Genomic DNA, 21618 nt, shown 5'->3' with positions numbered 1-21618 from the left:
GATTCAGGCAGTAGGTGTAGAGATTCACAATTAAAGTATTATCCTCCAGAACAGTACGGCTTCCAGAGAAGAGATCATTTTACAACAACCACTATCTGCTCTTTTTAGGTTTTGAATAAGATTGTAATCCTGAGTTTCCCTATTATTAAAAAAAGTAAAACTAATCCGATTACATCTCTTCCTATGTAACTAAGGATTACACTTTCATTTTTCTCAATACGATCTTGATTCGTGTTCGATGTAATCCATTACTATCTAAGCCAATACAAGTCATAACTTTTGGAAAATTGTCTCAAGTTATAAATGATGCCTTCAATCTTTTTCACGTGGAGAAGACATCCCATTGGCCGAGGCGTTGCAACTTCCCTCAAGCGTCCTACATGAAAGAAAGATCACATGTTAGAAATGTGTGCACAAACTATTCAGTATGACCCGTCTTAGTTTAAAGCCCAAGTGTAAGAGTGAACAGAGGCGGAGTCTGCCTGTTTTCCAATTTGTTTTGTTTGTTGGCTGCTGCTGCCCAAACCAACACCCTCCTCACAAGCATCGACTGTTGGAATGTCATTATGCTCCACATGTGGAACAACAAAGGCTTCTTCAGGCATGCCTTGTATCATAATGATATTGCTCTGATCAGCAGCAAGACTGTTTTCACCACTACCATGGTCTACATCTGCAACCTCCTCATTGCTATTAACAGTCGAACTAGGAGTGTCACTTACCTCGTCATTGTTACTCACCGGCATAGATAGACACCAAAAAGAAATTTGGGGGAAGCTGGGTTATTGGGAACATGAGAGTACACAGACAGACGGAAGGAAGAAGTAAGGTGTCCCGGACAGTCTAAGCCTATAGCAGCTAAACTAACGTGTCTGCGTACATGCACTCCCTTAGGATAGGTTGAGGGAAAGGGGTATCTTGGCTTCTTAAATGTGTCGTAAAACTGTGAAGTAACACATTTGTTTGTGCGTAACGCTTAATGAACTACATCTCTGGACTCGCAGACTCACAACAACACACGTCACCAAGATGGCCATCACTACTGTCTTGTCAATAAAACAATTGACTATCACCACAATGAAACACGCCCAGAAGAATGTCATGCAAAGCTGCCTGCCTGCCTACTGGTCTTTTTAATGTTTAATGTCAACCATTTGTGCAGATAGCATGAAGTAGAAAAGATCACCGATGCTAGCGTTAGCATTTCTCCCCCGGGATTAAATTGTGTATTATAGAATGATCACACCGGTGACGGTACTCTTCAAAGGGTTCACGAAATATGACTACTCTTACTGTTTAACATTTTGGGTTACTTAATATTACTTCATAGTAAGGCTAATAACAATGACAAGGCTGTAATGCTAACTAACATGCTAGCTACTAGCTAGGTAGCTAACTTGATCCAGCCACTCCTGGTCCTTTCATCAGACGGGAAGCGAAAGAACGAGCAAGACCCATTGCTGGTATGATAACAACCTGGTACTAAGCACACAGGCATCTTGTTAAAGTTATCTTATCTTAGCCAGCGCCATATAGATAGATTATATCTATATGGCACTGATCTTAGCTATCTCAGTGGTGGAAAACAATTGAGACATCACTTACGCGACTCTGGGATTTGTAGTCTTTCTAGTTGCGTATTTGTCATAGTCTTATATTTCAACAGTTTTACGACAAACTGTGACTTTTTTGACATGGAAATATTTTTTTAAGATTGACAAACATCATATGTGTAATTCATGGCACAATTGAAACGGGATCGAGAGATACGTTTTCTCTCTCCATTGACTTCAATACATTATTTTTCCGAAATAAGGTCCCATGGACCGGAAGTAGATGGGCGTGACTTCGCCACTCTATAAAAGAGCCAGTCTTCAGTCGGAGGGAAGTCGTGAACACCTACATGCTGGCTGGCTGTTCTCTTGTGGTGTGTGCTAAATAAAGTCACAATGGTTTGCAACTATACCTGCTCTCGTTCTCGATTCTTTCCCTGGAAATCCAGCCGCTAAAGGGTCGCTGTCTCACAGAAATGCACATCCCTAGTCTACGTACAGATGTAGCACCTCATTTCAGACAGTTTGAAATGCGAGGGCCGTGGCCGGCACTGGGTCTGCCCTCGCTCAAAGGAAAACCTCCAGCGTGACTTGAGACCGCCCCCTTGATAAATAAATGTAATTATAATTAAGCCAGCTGCAATGGATCATTGATCCACCAGGGAGTGCAGTGGGGTTCCACACTGGAGCTCATGTGAAATAAACTCTGATACAATACGGTAGATTTATGTCTGCTAGGCTACTACTGTATATAACGGATCGTTGTTAACAGGGCCGTATCCAGGATTTCCTAAATACCGAGGTCCAAACATGCTAGGGGGTTTCAGGGATTTTCATGATCTGCTTTTTAAGTCCTGTGGGGGGACACAAAATGGATAATATATCAATTTCAAACCTTGTCAGTGGGCTGACAATGTCAGCATAAATTATTTTTGAAAGTGTGATGCATAAGAATCAGTTGATTGTTACTATTAATGATATGCACATGCAGAAGAGGCTAAAATGATCACAAAACATTGTCAACATTCATTTTCCATGTCTCTCTCCTTTGTCTCTTCATTACCCCCAGTTTCCACCGGGTCCGTCTGCACCGCGTTGCGCCGTGTTATGGCTGCGCCGTGGCGGTCGTAAGGATCGCGGCCACTCTAGTCAATGGGTGCTATTCCACCACACACGCCACGTTACGGCTCAGACGCATCCCAGAAGCGGCTCGGCGCAGCGTTATTCTAATGATGAATCCTATTTTTGCCGCAGCCGTAACTTAAGGTCGGCAGGAAGTGGAAAGGTGAGCATCCGGGCCAGGCCCATCCCCCACATATACTAATTTAGCAGACCCCCCTCCTTCATCACAACACCTCCACTACGATACGCACAGTGGACGACAAGGTTTTCATCATGGAAGTGGAAAAACACACTATTTTATATGATGTAACCAATGCTTACTACAAGGACAACATCAGAAAGGACAAGGCCTGGTTTTAGTCGCTGCAGTTTGTGGAGTGAAAGGTAACAACTACATATTAGGACATTTATAACAACAATAAACACAATTTAAACAGACAAAAAAATAAAACATTTAACTACGTAGCCTACTTACTTTCTTGTAGAAGTACAAATGTCCAGCATGCCCGAATCAATAACAAAACTGCGAGCCTGCACGCACGACGCTACGCTTCTGAAACGCTTCTGGGACGTGTTCGGTGGGTTATGGCGCTAGAGGAGGTCGGACCAAAACCGCGGCGCGGCGCAGACGGACCCAGTGGAAACTGGGGGTAAGTCTCTCTGTCTTCTTCCTGTTCATTACTCTCTCTGTCCTCTACTCTTTTTCTTTGTTCAATCTCTCCCTCATTGTTCACTGTTTGCTCCTCCTCACTTGTCGCTCCTGCCAGTGAATTAAAAGCTCTTCAGCCATTTAGTTAATTTCACTCGTTTGTTTGCATTTTTTTTTTAATTTTAAATCTGTTTTGTTTGATTCTCAAAAGAGAACAAAGATGTAAGCAAATTGTCCATCCATCCATCCATCTTCTCCCGCTTATCCGTGGTCGGGTCGCGGGGGTAGCAGTTCCAGCAGAGAGCCCCAAACTTTCTTTTCCCTGGCGACATCAACCAGCTCTGACTGGGGGTCCCAAGGCGCTCCCAGGCCAGTAGAGATATAATCCCTCCACCTGGTCCTAGGTCTACCCCTTGGTCTCTTCCCAGCTGGACGTGCCTGGAACACCTCCCTAGGGAGGCGCCCAGGTGGCATCCTAACTAGGTGCCCGAACCACCTCAACTGGCTTCTTTCGACGCGAAGGAGGAGCGGCTCAACTCCGAGTCCCTCCCTGATGACCGAACTTCTCACCTTATCTCTAAGGGAGACACTAGCCACCCGGCGGAGGAAACCCATCTCGGCCGCTTGTAGCAAATTGTGTTTTATACAATTGTATGTTATTATGACATCATAACTGCAATAGATATGTTGTTTTACAATTATGCCTATTGTAAATGAAGACTATTGTTATAGATATATAGATGGATAGATAGATGGGGTTATTAAGCCTACATTCTTTTGTGTGACTGTACCTGCAGTTCCTCCCTGACTTCTCGCTCTCGCTCTCTCTCTCTCTCTCGCGCTCGCTCTCGCGCTCGCTCTCGCGCTCGCTCTCGCTCTCGCTCTCTCTCTCTCTCTCTCTCTCTCTCTCCCCCTTACCAAAGCTGAGCTTCGACTGACGTAGTCTTTTCATTATATCTGAGTCAGTGTAAAAAGAAAACAATACAATGTTATATCGTCAATGTTTACTCAAATTGAAATGAAATAAAAGCATTACAACGTTTGTTAAAAGGTAATCCTTCTGACATTGGATGAAAGTAATTAACTTTAGCTCTCTAACTAGTTTATTCACGCAATTTAAACCAAAGTATAGCCTATAGCTGCAATATAAATTAGTGTGCATGTTGTAGAGCGTTCACACAGGATCTGCTGGTCATATGATGTCCTGATGAACAGAAACACAAGCAGCCCGCTGGACTCAGATCTCTAGATACCTCATCACTCCTTCGCTGATCCAAGTCCGGGCTGCGGTGGTTTGTTGATACATGTCATCTTCTTCTGTTTGCTTTAACAGAGGCTACGTAGTTATGCAGCGCCCGCATCGTCAGTAAATGGAAGTACTACAAAGAACCCCGTTTAGTGCAATTATTTCACAAGTTTTGTTATATACACAGCTTGGAAAATATTACGTGGTGGATACGGCCATGGTTGTTAAGATCCATATGTCACGGATAGGATCATACTCTGTGCTAAATAAGAGACATGTAATCATTTACAAAACATCACCATGTTTTTATTTAACAAAATAATGTTGGTTTTGTTAGTCCACAACTACTGTACAAATAACATCAGGAAGCCCGCCGCTCCAAAAACGAACGGGAGGTTCAGGAGCCCGGCTCTCGATTTTGAATCCTTTGAATTTAATAATCATCTTCACCACGATCATTTATGTTTATGTTCGCCGAATATGTATATACTGTAATCAACTTCATTAAAACGTTATTAACGTGCCTAAACTCAGTAATTCACTAAACATATTTATATTTTAATATTTAAATTGACATGCATCCGCTAAGAAAAATAGTCCGTTGTTACAGTTTTTTAAACGGTCTGAATGAAACGGCAGCTCTCAGCTGTGTGTTTACACACCTAATGGCTCATCCATCTGCCACAGCCACTATCCATATTCATAATAATATTGATATATTCAACAACCATGTTTAATGTAAAAGGTTCATAAAATAAAAACACAATACTGTCATTGCAAGTGACACTCAGTTGACTTTTATGTTTTTATGTTCAGTGAAGTGTTTTATTATTTTCAGGACGGGGAGATTAAAAATGAGTGACCAAACTAAGTCTATTCAAATTCAAATTATGCGGGAAGAGCAGTGTACATGTAAATGGGTGGCATAGGCTATATGCATTTGAAAATAAATAGTAGCCTACCCCCCTTTGAGTGACTATCTGTTGACTTCACATCCAACACACTCACACTCCATAATCGTCCAGGAGCGACGTTTGGTCAGTGTCCGTGGCGTGCAGTTGTGACACTCCTAGGCTCCTTCAGCTTCATATATGGACGCAAATAGCTTTCAACTGATTGCAATGTATTCCCATCTGCGGCGGGATTTGACGCTCATGGAAGCACGGCATTCGTTTGTGTCGGCTGCCCTTAAAGGCAATGTGAGCGTCCATTCCCATTGGATAACGGATAATTGTACACCCGGAAGTAAGTATTCCCCTTACTGTCGATTGATTTTACAGTGATATCTGCACTACTCATCGACTAAAAAACACCAGATTATCCTTGTTAATTACACAACATTGATTGGTTTAAATTGTGTGCAATGCTTTTGTATTTTCCCCCTTCAGTTCGGAGAAACAAATATTTTTTCGGAGTAAAGGATGGCAGAAGACACTACACTACCCAGAATCCCCAGCTATCGTTTAGGACTACACCATGTGCTCTGTTTGACAAACCCCGTGATTAGTTCTCAAGCTCTGTGATTGGTTGACCTCCAACTGCATTCAATATGAAAAAACGTTTCGTAAAAGATAAAATCATACTTTATTCAGCAGTGCTTGCTTTACTCTTTGAAAGTCATCACATGAATGCATTATAATAAATGGTTCGGCTGCATTAAATATATTACACATCTGTCGTAGTTCTTTATTTTTATTTATCTACAGCAGTGTTTCTCAAACTTTTTCATACCAAGGACCACTAACCAAAAAAAACACTCGCGGACCACCTTACTCCACAAATATCCAAAATCACATCGTTTTTCTAGAACAGATTACAAATCGCTTGACAATGGGACATACAAGTGGCAACATGTGTGACGAAGGTGTTTATCTGGGCTAGATCATGCAATTTAAAGTGAAACTTAAGCTCGCTCCATTGCGGAGATATTCCCGCGAGAGTGCGGAAAAACTCTTTATGTGAAATGTTACAAATATACTCACGGACCACTAGGGGGCGCTCACGGACCACCAGTGGTCCGCGGACCACACTTTGAGAAGCACTGATCTACAGAGATCGGGCTCAGAATAGACCGGAAACTATTCTAATACCGTTCAGTTTGAATTTCACAATAAAGTTAGTAGTAATATTTTGTTTTGATATTATTGTTTTTTATTAACTACTAGACCGCTGGGTCATGTTAAGACCATCTTTTCTGTGTTGCTGTGGGTTTTTTCCATCGCTTTTGTGTTACACATATCAAAACAATAACTAAATATATCCGTCGTAAACTAAACCAGAAACAGCAGTATATTTTATTTTGTTAACACTGTAAACTTGACAGCTTTTTAACCCAAACCACCTACTGGTTAAAGCACGTTATTACACGTTTAGAGTAATGCCATGCAGGTAGATTGTGTTGCTTTTTAATGACTGTTTAAAATGCCTTTTTCTTAATGTCTTTTATTATTATTAACTACTTGTTACTTGTTGCTAGGGACTGCTATCGATATTATTTCTGTTATGTTGTGTAACTGTTTAATGGTGTTATCTTTATTGCTACCCCCCTTCCCCGTCAATGTATAGTGTTGGTCCACAGCGCAAACGTATTAGTTTAACAAAATCCGCATCTAAAATTGTGGCATAGATAGCCTACGTTATTTTCCCCTGTGCAATTCTCCATTTACAATAACACATTATTATCCTTGTGTTTATTTATTTGTTCGATTAATAAACACAAGTTGGAGTCCGTCAGGACCGAGGGTCGGAGCAGCTAATTTTCTTCAGAGAATATTACACCGGGAAGTAAGTATTCTCTCCGCTTCGCTTGACAAACCCTGGGATAGTCCTCAAGCTCTGTGATTGGAGAGTGTGCTCCGAGGGTTACGCCGAGCGCCGAACAGCACTTGAAATGGGATGGAACCACGGCAGACTGGATTTGAACGGGTCCACCGCGTCCCCCCCTCTCCCACCCCCACCCCGTCCCCGGAACTACACATGCTGGCTATTGTGTGCTTCGCAACATGTTCTCTATCTATGGCACGTCTCTACTGGGAGTTGTAGTTTTAAAAGACGTTTTCGTATTTCCCATAATAAGAAGTTGCCAGTATTAAACTGTGTACATCCCTGGAGGTTTAGGGGACAGGAAACACTCACATTTAAAACATATAATTAATAAATGGGTGAAAATTGCCTGTGCCCATAATGGGCATTAATATATACACACATGCCAGCTAAGGTCAGAAGAGCTTTATTTAACAGCTGTTCTTATGTCTGTGACCCCTCCTGTTGTTAATTGATGAGCCTGAAACATGCAATTGTCAAGGTTCAGAGGCACATTTTGCAAATATGGCAGTAGCCATCGATCATCTTAAGATAAGATATACTTTATTGATCCCAAGTTGGAAACATTTGCGTTACATCAGCATGTGTAACAGTTTTAAATATGCAGTGGTGTTTATTTACATGATTTAGTATAATCACACAAATTCTGTGTTTTATATTTAACAATTCTGTGTTCTTTATTTATTGATTGTTCAATACCTGACAAGGCCGGAGATGAAATATCTACATACATCTTATAAGAGTATAATACATATGTATAATATCAGTTAAAATAAGTGCTTCAACATAGTTAACATTGCTGGAGGTATGCACAAATATTGATAGATGTCTTGTAATGCACTATTGAGGAACCTGCGACCCAAGTTTTTCATTCAATGCATAACTACACCGTTTGTGAATATGATATGTCAATAAACCTTAGAAAATCTTGAAAGGGATGTGCAAAATAGTCATTATATACAGTCTTTAATTAACTATTAGTAGAGAATAACGAGTAATGAATATACTTTATAGGGATCGTATTAATATCTAAAAATAAAAATAATGAAATTCAATAACATGCTTTAACCACTAGGTGTCCCTTTATATCAGCTGTGCACCTTTATGGTGTAAATACAGCCTATCTACCAATTGGATCAAATATAAAAGTCAGCCGAATTAGTGTTGATACTGCAAGGAGACGTATTGTGTGAAAAGAAATGTAAGATGTTGTTTAATGGCTGATATATTTATGATCCACGTCACGTTTTCAGTTCCTCATGTTTGTCTAGAAGTCTTCTCATCAGGGCTCTATAAATACAGAACTACGGCAGATATGTAATATTTAATGCAACCGAATCGTGTATTATAATGCCGTTATGTAATGACTTTCAAAGAGAAAAGCAAGCACACTCGGAATAAAGTATTTTATTTTTTAAAAATGTTTTCGGTCTGTTTCCGGTATTTGTTAATGACGATGTGCTGTGAGATGTGAGACTGGAATTGCACAGGGGAAAATAACGTAGGCTATCTTTAGATGCAGATTTGGTTAAACTAATATGTTTGCACTGTGTACCAATACTATACATTGACGGGGAAGGGGGTAGCAATAAAGATAACACCATTAAACAGTTACACAACATAACAGAAATAATATCGATAGCAGTCCCTAGCAACAAGTAACAAGTAGTTAAGCAGCGTCCCGAGCAACCACCTTGGTAACAATGAAAACGTTGTATGGACGTAATTTCCTGAAGTAATCTTCATAATAACTGCACACATAATCTGAAATAACAACTCATATTTCTCGCATCAAATGACATCAAAACGCATTTTAATGGCCAAACTAACTTTAAAATAGGCATTTTCCACCGAGAATAAAACGAAGTTCGGTCATGTTTCTTTTTTCTGCAGGGAGAAATTTGAAGATCACATGACATAGACGCCAGCCATTGGAATGAATGGTGAAAAAAACGGGGTTTGTCAAACAGAGCACATGGTGTAGTCCTAAATGATAGCTGGGGATTCTGGGTAGTGTAGTGTCTTCTGCCATCCTTTACTCCGAAAAAATATTTGTTTCTCCGAATCGAAGGGGAAAAATACAAAAGCATTGCACACAATTTAAACCAATCAATGTTGTGTAATCACAACATCGCTCCTGGACGATTATGGAGTGAGAGTGTGTTGTCACATCTTGTCACAAACCAGGGGACTTTACTTCCTCTTAGTGAGTTTATTTAAGGTAATTATATGATTATAGAAGCCCTATTTTATCAGTATGTCTGCACAGCAGTTACAATGGTAAAACTACATTAAAACAGAATTGTCCCCATTGTTTCTTTAATAGTTACTAACATTAGATATTTTAATGAGATGAATTACTTGTCAAAATATGTTCTTACAAATGTTTTTTTGACTGAATGCTTATAAACATATTTATTATTTATATTTTATTATCTTCACTCAAGTGTGATTCTGAAGTCGTTGATTTTCAGGCTTGCTCTGTGGGTTTTTTCATTCATCTACTGCAACTTTGAGAGAAAGATGCTTAATTTCCACCTCCGCCAAATAGGTTGTAACTTTGTTTTTGTTAGCTGTTGGACAGAAGGTTTCCAGAAAATATATTGGATCCTATTTCATTTGACTCAATCATAGCAACTTTGGAAGAAAACTAGAATGATAGTAATTCTATTTGCATATTCATTTTCCTCATAAACACCAATATGTGGATAAATAGGTGTATTGTACCAAATCAGAATTTCTTCATTGCATGCCAGGTCAACAACATTTGGGTGCTGTATTACCATCTTTTATTGCACTTTGTAAGCAGATGATCCAGCCATTTACACTTTTCTTCCATCAAGAGTTTGAATTGGAGACACGGTAATGGTTATCGATGGTGCTTTTAAAGCCTATTGTATAATAACTGTGTGATTACTATTTATTTTCAAATGCATATATGCCACCCATTTACACCGCTCTTCCCGTCTAGAATTTAGTTTGGTCACTCATTTTTAATCACACACGTCTCCCCGTCCCGAAAAAAAGAAAAAGAAACCAGGGCGAGGTTTTTCTGGATCCGTTTTTCGGGGGCTCCTCAGTCTCTCGTTTACCCGGTTCCTAATTTTATGCCACTGGTCCATGGTCAGGGCTGGGAACCGACGGGAAACACTGGACTCAAGTGTCTGCTTCACATTGAGGGGAAGAGGCATTTTCCCATTGCTCCCACTCCAGTTTGTTATTTTTTCCATGTTCTCATATGTTTCAAATGGCAATATGGCCATGAACATATCACCCGCAAATTTCTCAGGGCGATGCGGTCCCTTTTGAAAGCAGTCCTCGAAGAACATGTCCTCATGATCCGAGGAAACTGCCCTGATGGGGGTGGGCGCATCAGGTGTGGCCGACGGTCGTGGTGTTGCAGCCGACCCCGGAGTGACCGCTGGATTGGCTGCTGCCGGAGTTGGCACATCTGGCTGCAGAGGCTGTGGGTCTGCGTCTCCCTCATGGAACCCAAACAGTCTTCGCCTGGGTTGGCAGACGCTCGTGTCCAGATGTATGTCCAGCTGCGGTGCCAACCGTGTGGAAGCCTGCTCTGACTCTGCAGTCTGCAGTGCCAACCTAATGGAGGCCCGGTCCGACTACAGTCTGCTGTGCCAACCTCATGGAGGCCCGCTCTTGAGTCAGGACGGACACTTGTGCCTCCGTGGCGGTCAACCGGATTTTAAGGGCACTAATTTCTGCGTCACCCAATCCAGCCGTGCACGAAGCAGATGCCGGGAGCAGATTAAGTGTGATGGCCTGATAGGAAACAGAAAATAAATATGAATACCAGTGGTCACATGGAAATAAACAATATATTTTATAGCAGAGAGATGGTGTAAGTATTAATGATGACAATGAGGGACAATAGTACGTACCGCTTGTTTTTTTTGGCGCAGGAGACGGCTTCACTTTTTTTGCAGCCACCTGAGGGGCGGACTTGAAGGGAGAGCTACGTTTTGCCTATAGGAATAAAGAATATAACACAATTAGACACAAGCACAAGTGAAATGAAAAAATAATCACACATACAGTAGGTCTAAAGGGCAGAGTATAGGTTATTTACAATCTGTCAGCTCACCTGTGCAAGACGCGGTCTCCGGGACTGGTAAAAATAGTTAGTATCCATTCTTCCTTCTCTCATAAAAAAAATACGTTGTGCGTTCTTCTTTGATTCTCATAAAAAACCGTTGTGCCAAAAGCAAGTTATGCACTCTGTTATTTATCTGTGAATCGTAGGCCTACATGGTGTTTGTTTCACCTGGATTGCTATTGGTGCGTCTATAGACGCACCAATAGGATAGCTGTATACAGCCACACCCACTTTTGTGCGCTACTAATTTGCGTAACCGGCTTCTGGAATCCACCATTACCTATTACAGCACCTGTTCCTCATCGCTCCAATAAAATGGTAGGCCAAGCTTAAAATTGTCAAATGTATCGTTCTATGACAGGGGTCTCCAACTTTTTTTAGGATGAGGGTTACTTTAAAAAAATAAAACAAGTCGTGAGCTACTTTTACTCCTTTTTTGTTTTTTTGCAGTGTATATATTTAGCACATTTTAACATTATTATATGCTACCTTTAACCTTTGAGTGCTGTTTGGGTCTGTGGGACCCGTTTTCAGTGTTTACTAAGATAAAATGTATGCAATTTAATTATTTTAACCTGCTTTATTTGGTGGTGGACGTCACATCCTCGAGGGTCCGGGGGCATGCACCCCCAGGAAGATTTTTTTCAAATGTTGAAGTTGAATGCATCAATCTGGTGCACTTTGAGCTAGGGCTGCTCAATTAAATCGTATTTTAATCGCAATTACGATTTTGGCTTGCAACGACATAATCAAAATAAAACGATTTAATTTATTTTTTAAATAGGTTTTTCAGTTGAATTATACTTAAAGTTCAGGGTAATCAACTGTTAAAAACATACTTTTCAAATTATTTTCTTCAATAAATTGATGTTTTTCAAAGTAAATGGTTAATCGTTTTTAATAATCGTGATATCAATTATTGACCCAAATAATCGATTATGATTTTTGCCATAATCGAGCAGCCCTACTTTGAGCACAACATGAATTTATGGATACAGCTCTCAACACTCAGATGAAAGGGAGCTGTATACTTTTCAATAATCCAAACATCTTTAGAATATGATCACAACAAATCATTTAAACTTGTTTATTCTTATCTTATGTTACCTAGTTAGCATTCTTTCTTTTTATTTATGCATATTTGACTAATCACTCCCCTTTTAAACTTTTTACTGTCCTATAGTACACATTGGAATGATTTCTTACTTTATTAAATAGATAAAGGTGTGCTCTCTCTCGCTCCACATTGCTTTTCTTCCCGACTGCAACGCTGTTGTGTGTGTCTGTGAGAGCGTTTCACACGTGTGTATGAGAGATTTTTACCAGTGGCGAGCCTGTCTCTGAGGGCCTAAGATATTCTACAAAATAATATTTAAAAACATTAAAACAAATTATATTTTTCTTTATATATATTTTTTTTAAATATGTTTTTAGTAATATTTGTCAATAGTTTTACCAAAAATAACTTGATTAAATTGTATTTAAAATAAAATTTCAAAAGAAATAAATCCTTTGAATCTGCCTATTCAGTTTCTGTTTGAATGTGAAGGGTTAAATGAAAGAAGCTCCTCTCTGCGAGTCTGTGAAGACAGGAGCTGATTGGACGTCCAGCTATGAATTCACAGAGGGCCAGCTATAGTAACTGAACGAGAGTAATGTCAAATGACAGTACAATTGACCAATCATATCTTCCCTCTAAATGGGTGGGCTTTATTATCGCGGACTTTATGACAAGTTCCGCCCGCTGTGAAACGTTTCTTGTTTCCATAGCAACAACAACTGTCAACAGCTTGCCTTCACTTAAGACATACAACTGCAACGAAAGTAACAAACACAATGCAATATCCTTTTCAATTTCAAAGAACACAAATTGGGTTATCTACAGGTGTTGTTTTGTGTGGTAGAGGGTCGCTTTTCATTGATACGTTTTGCACCCAGGGCGGATCGTTGTTTTGATATTCCACCAGTGTATAAATAATAAATAAATGTGAACAAAAAATTCGCGACCCACCTATCACATCTCTGCGCCCCACACTTTGAGAAACGCTGCACTAGTAGCTTCTCTTGGCTAACTGCTCGTTCTTCTGTTACCTTGTTGCTCTAGACTGGCATTCCTGGGCCCATAACCTGTTAGGCGGAGTGCGTTGCGGTGGAGATTTAATAGAACTCAGTAGTAGACAGCTTTCTTTAGCCTTTATTAGGCATATTTATTTATATCGTGGTAGGAGAGATGCGGTTGTGCTGCCACTCTTTATTCGATCCAAATAACATCTGAGAGGCCACAGGTAGACGTCACGTCCTGGACGCACTGCAGACAACATTGCCCTCTGCAGGACACAATGAGCAAGGGCGCACATAATGGTACAACATTTAACATGTGCCTGCAAGACTTCACTCAGGTGAACAAAACAGATTATCCGTGCGCAGCAGCTCACCTGCCTGCGAGCCTTCGCTCAAGTCACCTTTACACACGGTGCGGCTGAAGCCCGCAAAAATGGCATCTATTGTTGCCGACAGTTTAGTATTTTTAAAATACCGTTAGTATGTCAGACATGCTCAAAACTTTCTGACACACTCTCCTAAACATCTCCAACATCATATCTAATTCACACAAGTTAACATTGATCATTTTAATCATGTACTGACCTGTAGAAAACAGAAAAGTGCAGCAGCAACAATTATACACAGGATCCGGTTGATCATCTGGAATGCTTCTGAATCAAGCCCCCAGGCAGTGCGCCAGACTCAGATGGTGGCCAAACGGCGGTACTGCACATCCGTTTGGTTGCCAGGCCCGGAAACACTTTTTCCCATTGACTTACATATGCTTACATTGGGAAAGAGTGGTCTGTAAATCGTTGGATAATTTTGTTTTAACTAAATAAACTACCCAGTATGAACTCTTGTATAGCCCTTATTAAAAACATTCGTTCCTCAAGTTGTAAAAATGTGCTAATAACGTTATTCTGAGTTATTTCCCTCTGCATTATGAACGCGCATCTAAACCACGGGACCGCGCCCCCCTGCACGTTCAAGTTACGTGTTCAGCACTACATGCGTTTATCTTTACCAAGCGGCAAACTCTGGGGAACAGCCGGGAAGCCAATACGGAAGTGCCACACACTGCAGTTCATATATTGGCCGATAGGCGATGGCTGCAGAAAGGAGCAATTTCCATAGACCCCCATGTTAAAATGCCCAACTTTACAGCAGAAAAAAACATGTTTCTGTCCCTGGCTCCATACATTTTTATTATCGATATAGTTAGATTCCACCTTCATGATTATGGATCTGTGAGTGAATTGTTTTCTAAAGCGACCCTTTTATTTATATTAGGTCTTAAAGTTTTTGCATTAATTAGGGCGTGGTCACGTTGATGGACACGTACATGCCTCACTGTCAGCTAACAGCAACTTGTCCACTCTGCTAGGCTACAACCATAGAGGCTACAACGTTAGTTAGTCATAGTACTGTACTTGACCCTTTAGCTTTAGCCGTGTTCGTGGTGATATACCAGACAATTAAGATGTCGTGCTGTGCGCTTGAATGTACTAACAGAACTTCCAAGAAGTCTACTCTCAGCTTTTTTCGGTGAGTAAAATGATAATATTATACATGTTAACCCCGTTAGCAGGTGTTTGTGTGCTTGTTAGCTTAGCTTGTTATGCAGCTTATTAGCCAGCTAAGGACGTACCCCTTTATACATGTGTGTATATATATATACAGTTTAGTTTATGATTCAGCCTTGGGTAAGACTTTTATAGTCTATGGCTATGACACCCATAATGCTAAATGGGAGCAAATGTTAATAGAGGACCCAATTATCCCAGTGGTGGCCGCCGGAGTCCGCCGCCGAAGCTAACCGGAGCCGTAGCTAGCCCTTTGCGGCTCCGTTAGCTTCGGCCAGCGGCGGAGCCCGGCGTTATAACTGGAGATCAAGGAATGCAGCGAAACGCGGACTTGGTTCGCCTGCAGCCCGCTATAGTATTAGCTAAAGAAATGATGTTGAACAAGGCTTATTAAGCTGAACATCGCCACAATTGTTCTGCTATGTATCGGTACTTATTTATTTTTCTTAACGTGTGAATGACAAGCATTAAGAATAACAACAAATAGCTATTTATCTTGCATATTGTCTCGTTTGATTATGAATGTAACGCTTATATAGTGGAACTGCACTGTTTTATCAAAACCAAAGTGCCACGCAGTAACTTGGCAGGCATGTATTTCAGCAGGAAATGTGCAACCTAGATTACATTTACCAACACAGACTATATAGAAATATCTGTAAAAGTTGTTCATGCGTTATTAAGTGAATATGGCATTAACCCTCCTGTTGTCTTTGGGTCGGTTTTCATGTATTTTTGAATAAAGGTTTCCTTTCGGTGATCCAGACAGGCTGGACCAGTGGGTGCTGAACATCCGGAGGAATACATGGACCCCCAACGTTTCTTCTCGCCTGTGCAGTGAACACTTTGAGAGTCATCCCTTCAGCACGGACTCATGGGTACAGATCCTTTTAAAAAATAATAATAACTTGGTTCCATTTGTGAGTGTAAATTGTTGTTACTAATTAAATACATGTTATACATCATACAATGCTAAATAATTGCTATGGCACAGCTTGCACATCAGTGATGAGTAATGTTCTTTTGATTAAAGGCCAAATTAAGATTTTGCCAGTTAAGTATAGAAACATAAAAATCGAATTTTTTTTGCAAACCATCACATTTCTCTTCAATGTATGCAAAGACTCTTTATCATAGATAGAGAATTGCCATTTCCCCCACATACTCTATGTTAAAAACAGATGAATTATATTACCTTTTTTACGTTATTTTAATAGCAACATTCATTCATCTGTTGTCATCTTATAACTTATTTATCTTAACAGCTATCACTGTAAAAAAAAAAATGATTTAATTTTACTATACAATATTTATCTTTACATTCTGTTCTTGCATATGTCTTATTATATTTACGTGTATATAGATTTCTGCCTGCACTAATTTATTATTCTTAATTTAATTTTGAATTTATTTTATTGTTTTATGTCTTATATAACTATGTTGCATTGTTGGAGGAGCTCGGGACAGATGATTTGCATTGCCATTCCTACACTGTAGCCTATGTGCTATGACATCAATCCTTTGAATCTGAATCTTGGAAACACGTAATTGTTGAAAAGATTAACTGAATAGTTAACATGTTGGCCCTCTATTGTCTTTTATAATGCACTCTTACATTTAAAACAACATTATTCAAAAGAAAGTTGAATATCTACAGACCTCAAAAAGTTATTTTATGTGTTTTTGTTTATTATTTTTATTAGGGAAGGAGATGCCTGAAAAACACTGCAGTGCCCACCATTTTCTATTTCACCAAAGAACAACAGTCTGGAAGGAGAAGCAGGTGAGTAACAATGACGAGGTCAGTGACACTCCTAGTTCGACTGTTAACAGCAAGGAGGAGGTTGCAGATGTCGACCATGGTAGTGGTGAAAACAGTCTTGCTGCTGATCAGAGCAATATCATTATGATACAAGGCACACCTGAAGAAGCCTTTGTTGTTCCACATGTGGAGCGTAATGACATTCCAACAGCCAATGCTTGTGAGGATGTTGGTTTGGGGAGCAGCAGCCAACACACAGACTCCGCCTCTGTTCACTCTTACACTTGGGCTTTAAACCAAGACGGGTCATACTGAATAGTTTGTGCACACATTTCTAACATGTGATCTTTCTTTCATGTAGGACGCTTGAGGGAAGTTGCAACGCCTCGGCCAATGGGATGTCTTCTCCACGTGAAAGACATTGAAGGCATCATTTATAACTTGAGACCATTTTCCAAAAGTGATGACTTGTATTGGCTTAGGCAGTAATGGATTACATCGAACACGAATCAAGATCGTATAGAGAAAAAGGGAAGTGTAATCCTTAGTTACATAGGAAAAGATGTAATCGCATTAGTTTGACTTTTCTAATAATAGGGAAACTCAGGATTACAATCTTATTCAAAACCTAAAAAGAGCAGATAGTGCTTGTTGTAAAATTATCAAATTGTATCTCTTCTCTGAAGCGGTACTGTTCTGTAGGATAATACTTTCATTGTGAATCCGACACCTACTGCCTGAATCTGCTTTATGGTATTATATTATACATTTCAGTAAACACATCATATTAATATTTCTTCTCTCCTGTGTTTATTTGCATTGCATTTGATATTGAGGTAATCCAAAAGAAAAATAAAGTTATCAGGTTACATTACTTTTATATCTTGATACTCACATGAAGTTACTGGTTGTGTTTTTGGCAAGTAGCCCTCCCAAGCCTGTACATAAGTTATATCATTTGAATTACTGATACAGTTGTTGCACATCTTTAATTTATGTTCTAGTGTACTTAAGTCATAAAATGATTCGAAACCTTTACTTTTCATAAAATGCAAGATGTAACTTTCAATGTGAAATAGATCTGATTTAAATAAAGAGTAAAAGCACAATCTTAAATGTTGACAGTTATCATTTGCCTATGCTTATTGTTAATGTAGTGGTGTTATAAACAAAATGTTGTCGTAAAGGAAATTAAGATGTTTTTTATTTGTTGACAAAAGATTTAAAGTTGATGCTCACAACATGTGGGAACATTTATGGAGAAAAATGTTTCTATTGTAAAACAAATATTTATCTGCATACTGAACAAAACTCTCTGAAAGGTGTTATCTTCTGTGACGTTACGACCCTGTAGGGATTGTGGGTATTGCACTTCATAATTACATTCTATGGTAGGCTTATGACATTGATGCCAACATACATGGGATTAGGGGAGACCTTCTTGTTGTTTGTATTGTCATGATAAATGACAGCGTAGTATTCATTGTCAAGATTTTGTGTTTTTAAACTTGGGACTCTTTTCAGACTGCTCCGGCTTGGGAAAAGATTTGAGCCTTAATTTGTAATGTTTTCTGTATTGTATGGTAAGCTTATCCTTTCATTTGATAGTCCCATTTGGATGTGATAGCTAACATTTTCAGTAAGCAGTAGACAAAAGAAGTGAAAATATGAATGTAATTTATTTTCAATATTTACATAAATACAGAATTATTTTAACAAATAAAATAACAAAAAACATCATAACAAATACAAAATAAAAGGTTTGACAGACAGCCATGCCCAGCATGGGCCTGGAGAGCTGCAGAGTCCATTGGGGGAAGAGGGGGGGTGGGATGTGGGGAAGAGGAAGAGCAGCCATGTTAACAGTGTTATGGCTACAGATGTAATGTCTAACTCAACATTAGCCATGACAGTCTGGGCGTAGCAAGGGCCTTAGAATACATACTCTAAAGGCCAAATCCAAAGACAGTGATACTGACATTTTAGCAGTTCACAGTCTTTGGGGGTGGTCTTTCAGGCAATTGGCTAGTGACTTAAAAAATATATCATTTCTCCAAGGGGTGAAATTAACTCCATCTCGCAAAAACAGCCCAGGACTGTCATGTCTAATGTTGGAGTGGTCAACAATGGCACCATTTAGGCTATGAACAAAAGTAGCCATAACACTGTTAACAAACTTCCGGGCCTTGTCCATTTTGACAGGATTTGCACCAGCCCTCCACCGGCGCCTCTGGTTCATCTGGGAGAGCATGATCTTCATGCCAGGGTGCCGATGGTGAAGCTGGTGCAGGTCCTCCTTCATCTGGTTCAGCAACTGAACACTGGGCACATCCCCCAAGTCATTGCCGCCACAGTGGATGAGGAGGACATCCGGGACTGCTCTTCCTCGCAGGGAGTAGGAAAAGAAAGGGAGGACACCTCTCCAGCGCAGTCCGAACCAGCACACCCTCAGGTCGAGGCCAAGGTTGCTGCCGATGGTCTCTGTAGCTCTCTGGGCTCCATGCCGGACATAGCTGTCTCCGATTATCCATACAGTCACTATGGGAGGAAAATAAATGAGAGCAACAAATGCTTCAGATCATGAGGAATATCAAATCAATTATAAAGGGTTTCTCATTTTGTTCCTTTGACAATAACATGCAAAATAACTATGAAATCACACCTGTATGGTTAAAAGTAACAAGAGAGCAAAACCTCAAAAAACAGATTAACAGCACACAGTTTATATATATATATTTATATACTGTGTGCTGTTTATCTACAATTGTGCACACATGTATATGTATAGTATGTTTGTGTGTAATGTCAACCATCTGAAGTCATGTAAAGTAAGCCAGGACCATCAACTTACAGGTTGTGCAGTTTGGCGTGGAGGAGGTTGCCATCTTCATTTTTCTTAATGCTGAAATAAATAAAAATGGTTTAATCAATATAAAAGCACCTTTCTTTTTCTACAGTCATATTTCATTAATCACATTTAATTCACGCAACACTGGCCATATCTCTGCTAGTTTACAAAGTTTAGTTACAAATGACATTTATATTTGAAAAACGGTGAAGCACTTAAAAAACAATTGTATAGTGTAGGTTCAAGAACATTTAAATCAAAAGAACAAGTTTTGTAAAGTTACAGGGTATCTTACCTTCAGAATATGCCGGGAACGAGGAGCAGTGACCTCAAGCTGGGTTGTTAGCATAGGTTGTTAGCTTAATACTGAATAGAGCATGTTAGCTTAGCTTCTTAGCCTGAGCTAGGTCTGGAACGTCACGCTCGGTGGCAGCAGGTCCCGCCCTGTCCCACCTCGGCTCCGCCTCAGCACCGCCTCTTTGCCCTTATTTGGAGCAGGCGGGAGAAGGCGGGAGTTAGACTCTGACGTCGCTGTCGAGCCGTTAGTGGCCGACTCCGCCTACTAAGGGCTTCACGGCAACTCTGCAGAATTCTATGGGTGACGTCACGGACCCTACGTCCATTTATATATACAGTCTATGCTCTGGACCCATGCTCTGGACTGACCCAAGCCTCATCGTTATGATAGCTCCGCCCCTTCGCTCCAACCCCCCTCCCTCCCCCCACATCTACAGGTGAAAATTACTTTTGCGACACATTTATCGCAAGAAGTGTAGCAAAAGTCAAAACCGCAGATTCGTCGATTTATACTGCCGCAGAGCACATTCGTCAAGTTGTAATGACTGATTTGAGAGGTTGTAATAAATAAAGTTGCAGTTGTAATGGAAAATATATTTAAAAACTATGTATCTTTCTGCAAGTGAACATTTCATAACTAAGTTAATTTTTTTTTTATACAAAATATTTTTTTCTTCTGTGACTTCACATTTGGTTCACAGTTACGTGGATATTTTTTACAAGTGTAAATTTGGTTCACAGTTACGTGGATATTTTTTACAAGTGTAAATTTGGTTCACAGTTACGTGGATATTTTTTACAAGTGTAAATGTATGCACACAAGCTCAGATTTTTTTTCTGCAAGTGCTCACATCAGGTTTTCACGCTCTCGCATTTTGCACCATATCTACCTTCATAGAAATGCAAACTGCCAGGAGTTTGCTTTTCAAACTGGGATAAGAAAACAGCGGAGAAGCCCCTTAGCTGTGATATACTGAATATATGCCACGGCCTGTCGTGAGCTATTGCTTAAATATATCATAGTTTTTTATTTTATTTGTCTTTATTTGTATTAGATCATATATATTTACGTAATGACATGATGTCATGTCATGACACTCATCTACAGTAGGTGGCAGTATGCAAAGACCTGTTTGCGATTAAAACAGAGAAGAAGAATGTGACACACTATCATACTGTTGATTCCTTTACAGCGTGCAGTTGTATCCTTTTGAAGACAGGGAAATTGTTCATCTATCTATATATATCTATATCTATCAATACATATATTTCTCATCTCATCCGACCAATTTTTGGAACAAGATGTCCCATCTCCTTGGACGTCCAATGAGGTAAATTTAAACTTTTATTCGATCGTTTTCGAAAATGTGTACTTTCGCGCCATTTTGGTTAAGACAAAATTGACATTTTTTTCAAGCGTTTTAAGTAGAAGTGTGAAGTGACTATGTGGAATCTCAGCTTTCATATGATAACTAGTTTGTACAGGTTGCATGAAGCATACAATATTTATACGGCGAGTGTGTTAGCACCATGCTAACCCGCATCAGAGGTCCACTCATCAGACAAGCTCCCTAG

General features: G+C 39.8%; 1 protein-coding gene and 2 long non-coding RNA genes across 3 annotated transcripts; 1 reads left to right on the top strand and 2 right to left on the bottom strand.

Annotated features, from left to right (window-relative positions):
• Positions 1-8828: 8828 nt before the first annotated feature.
• Positions 8829-12316, bottom strand: LOC117457262 (uncharacterized). The gene is made up of 3 exons (XR_004553322.2): positions 11496-12316; positions 11293-11377; positions 8829-11173 (listed from the first exon to the last, which is right to left on the bottom strand). It is a non-coding gene; the product is annotated as an uncharacterized lncRNA (long non-coding RNA).
• Positions 12317-14756: 2440 nt separating this feature from the next.
• LOC139435198 (THAP domain-containing protein 3-like) lies at positions 14757-17968 on the top strand. The gene is made up of 4 exons (XM_071205654.1): positions 14757-15098; positions 15882-16014; positions 16840-16919; positions 17260-17968. Exons 1-4 carry the CDS (start codon positions 15034-15036, stop codon positions 17321-17323), a joined length of 342 nt encoding a protein of 113 aa, XP_071061755.1. The 5' UTR covers positions 14757-15033; the 3' UTR covers positions 17324-17968.
• Positions 17969-19194: 1226 nt separating this feature from the next.
• On the bottom strand, positions 19195-20250 carry LOC139435197 (uncharacterized). The gene is made up of 3 exons (XR_011644474.1): positions 20042-20250; positions 19750-19800; positions 19195-19436 (listed from the first exon to the last, which is right to left on the bottom strand). It is a non-coding gene; the product is annotated as an uncharacterized lncRNA (long non-coding RNA).
• Between the last annotated feature and the right edge of the window lie 1368 nt (positions 20251-21618).

Source organism: Pseudochaenichthys georgianus, chromosome 2, assembly GCF_902827115.2.
Source record: "Pseudochaenichthys georgianus chromosome 2, fPseGeo1.2, whole genome shotgun sequence".
Classification (NCBI taxonomy): Eukaryota; Metazoa; Chordata; class Actinopteri; order Perciformes; family Channichthyidae; genus Pseudochaenichthys; species Pseudochaenichthys georgianus.
Note: the sequence above shows the minus strand (reverse complement) of the source record. Positions and strands in the feature narration are given on the sequence as shown.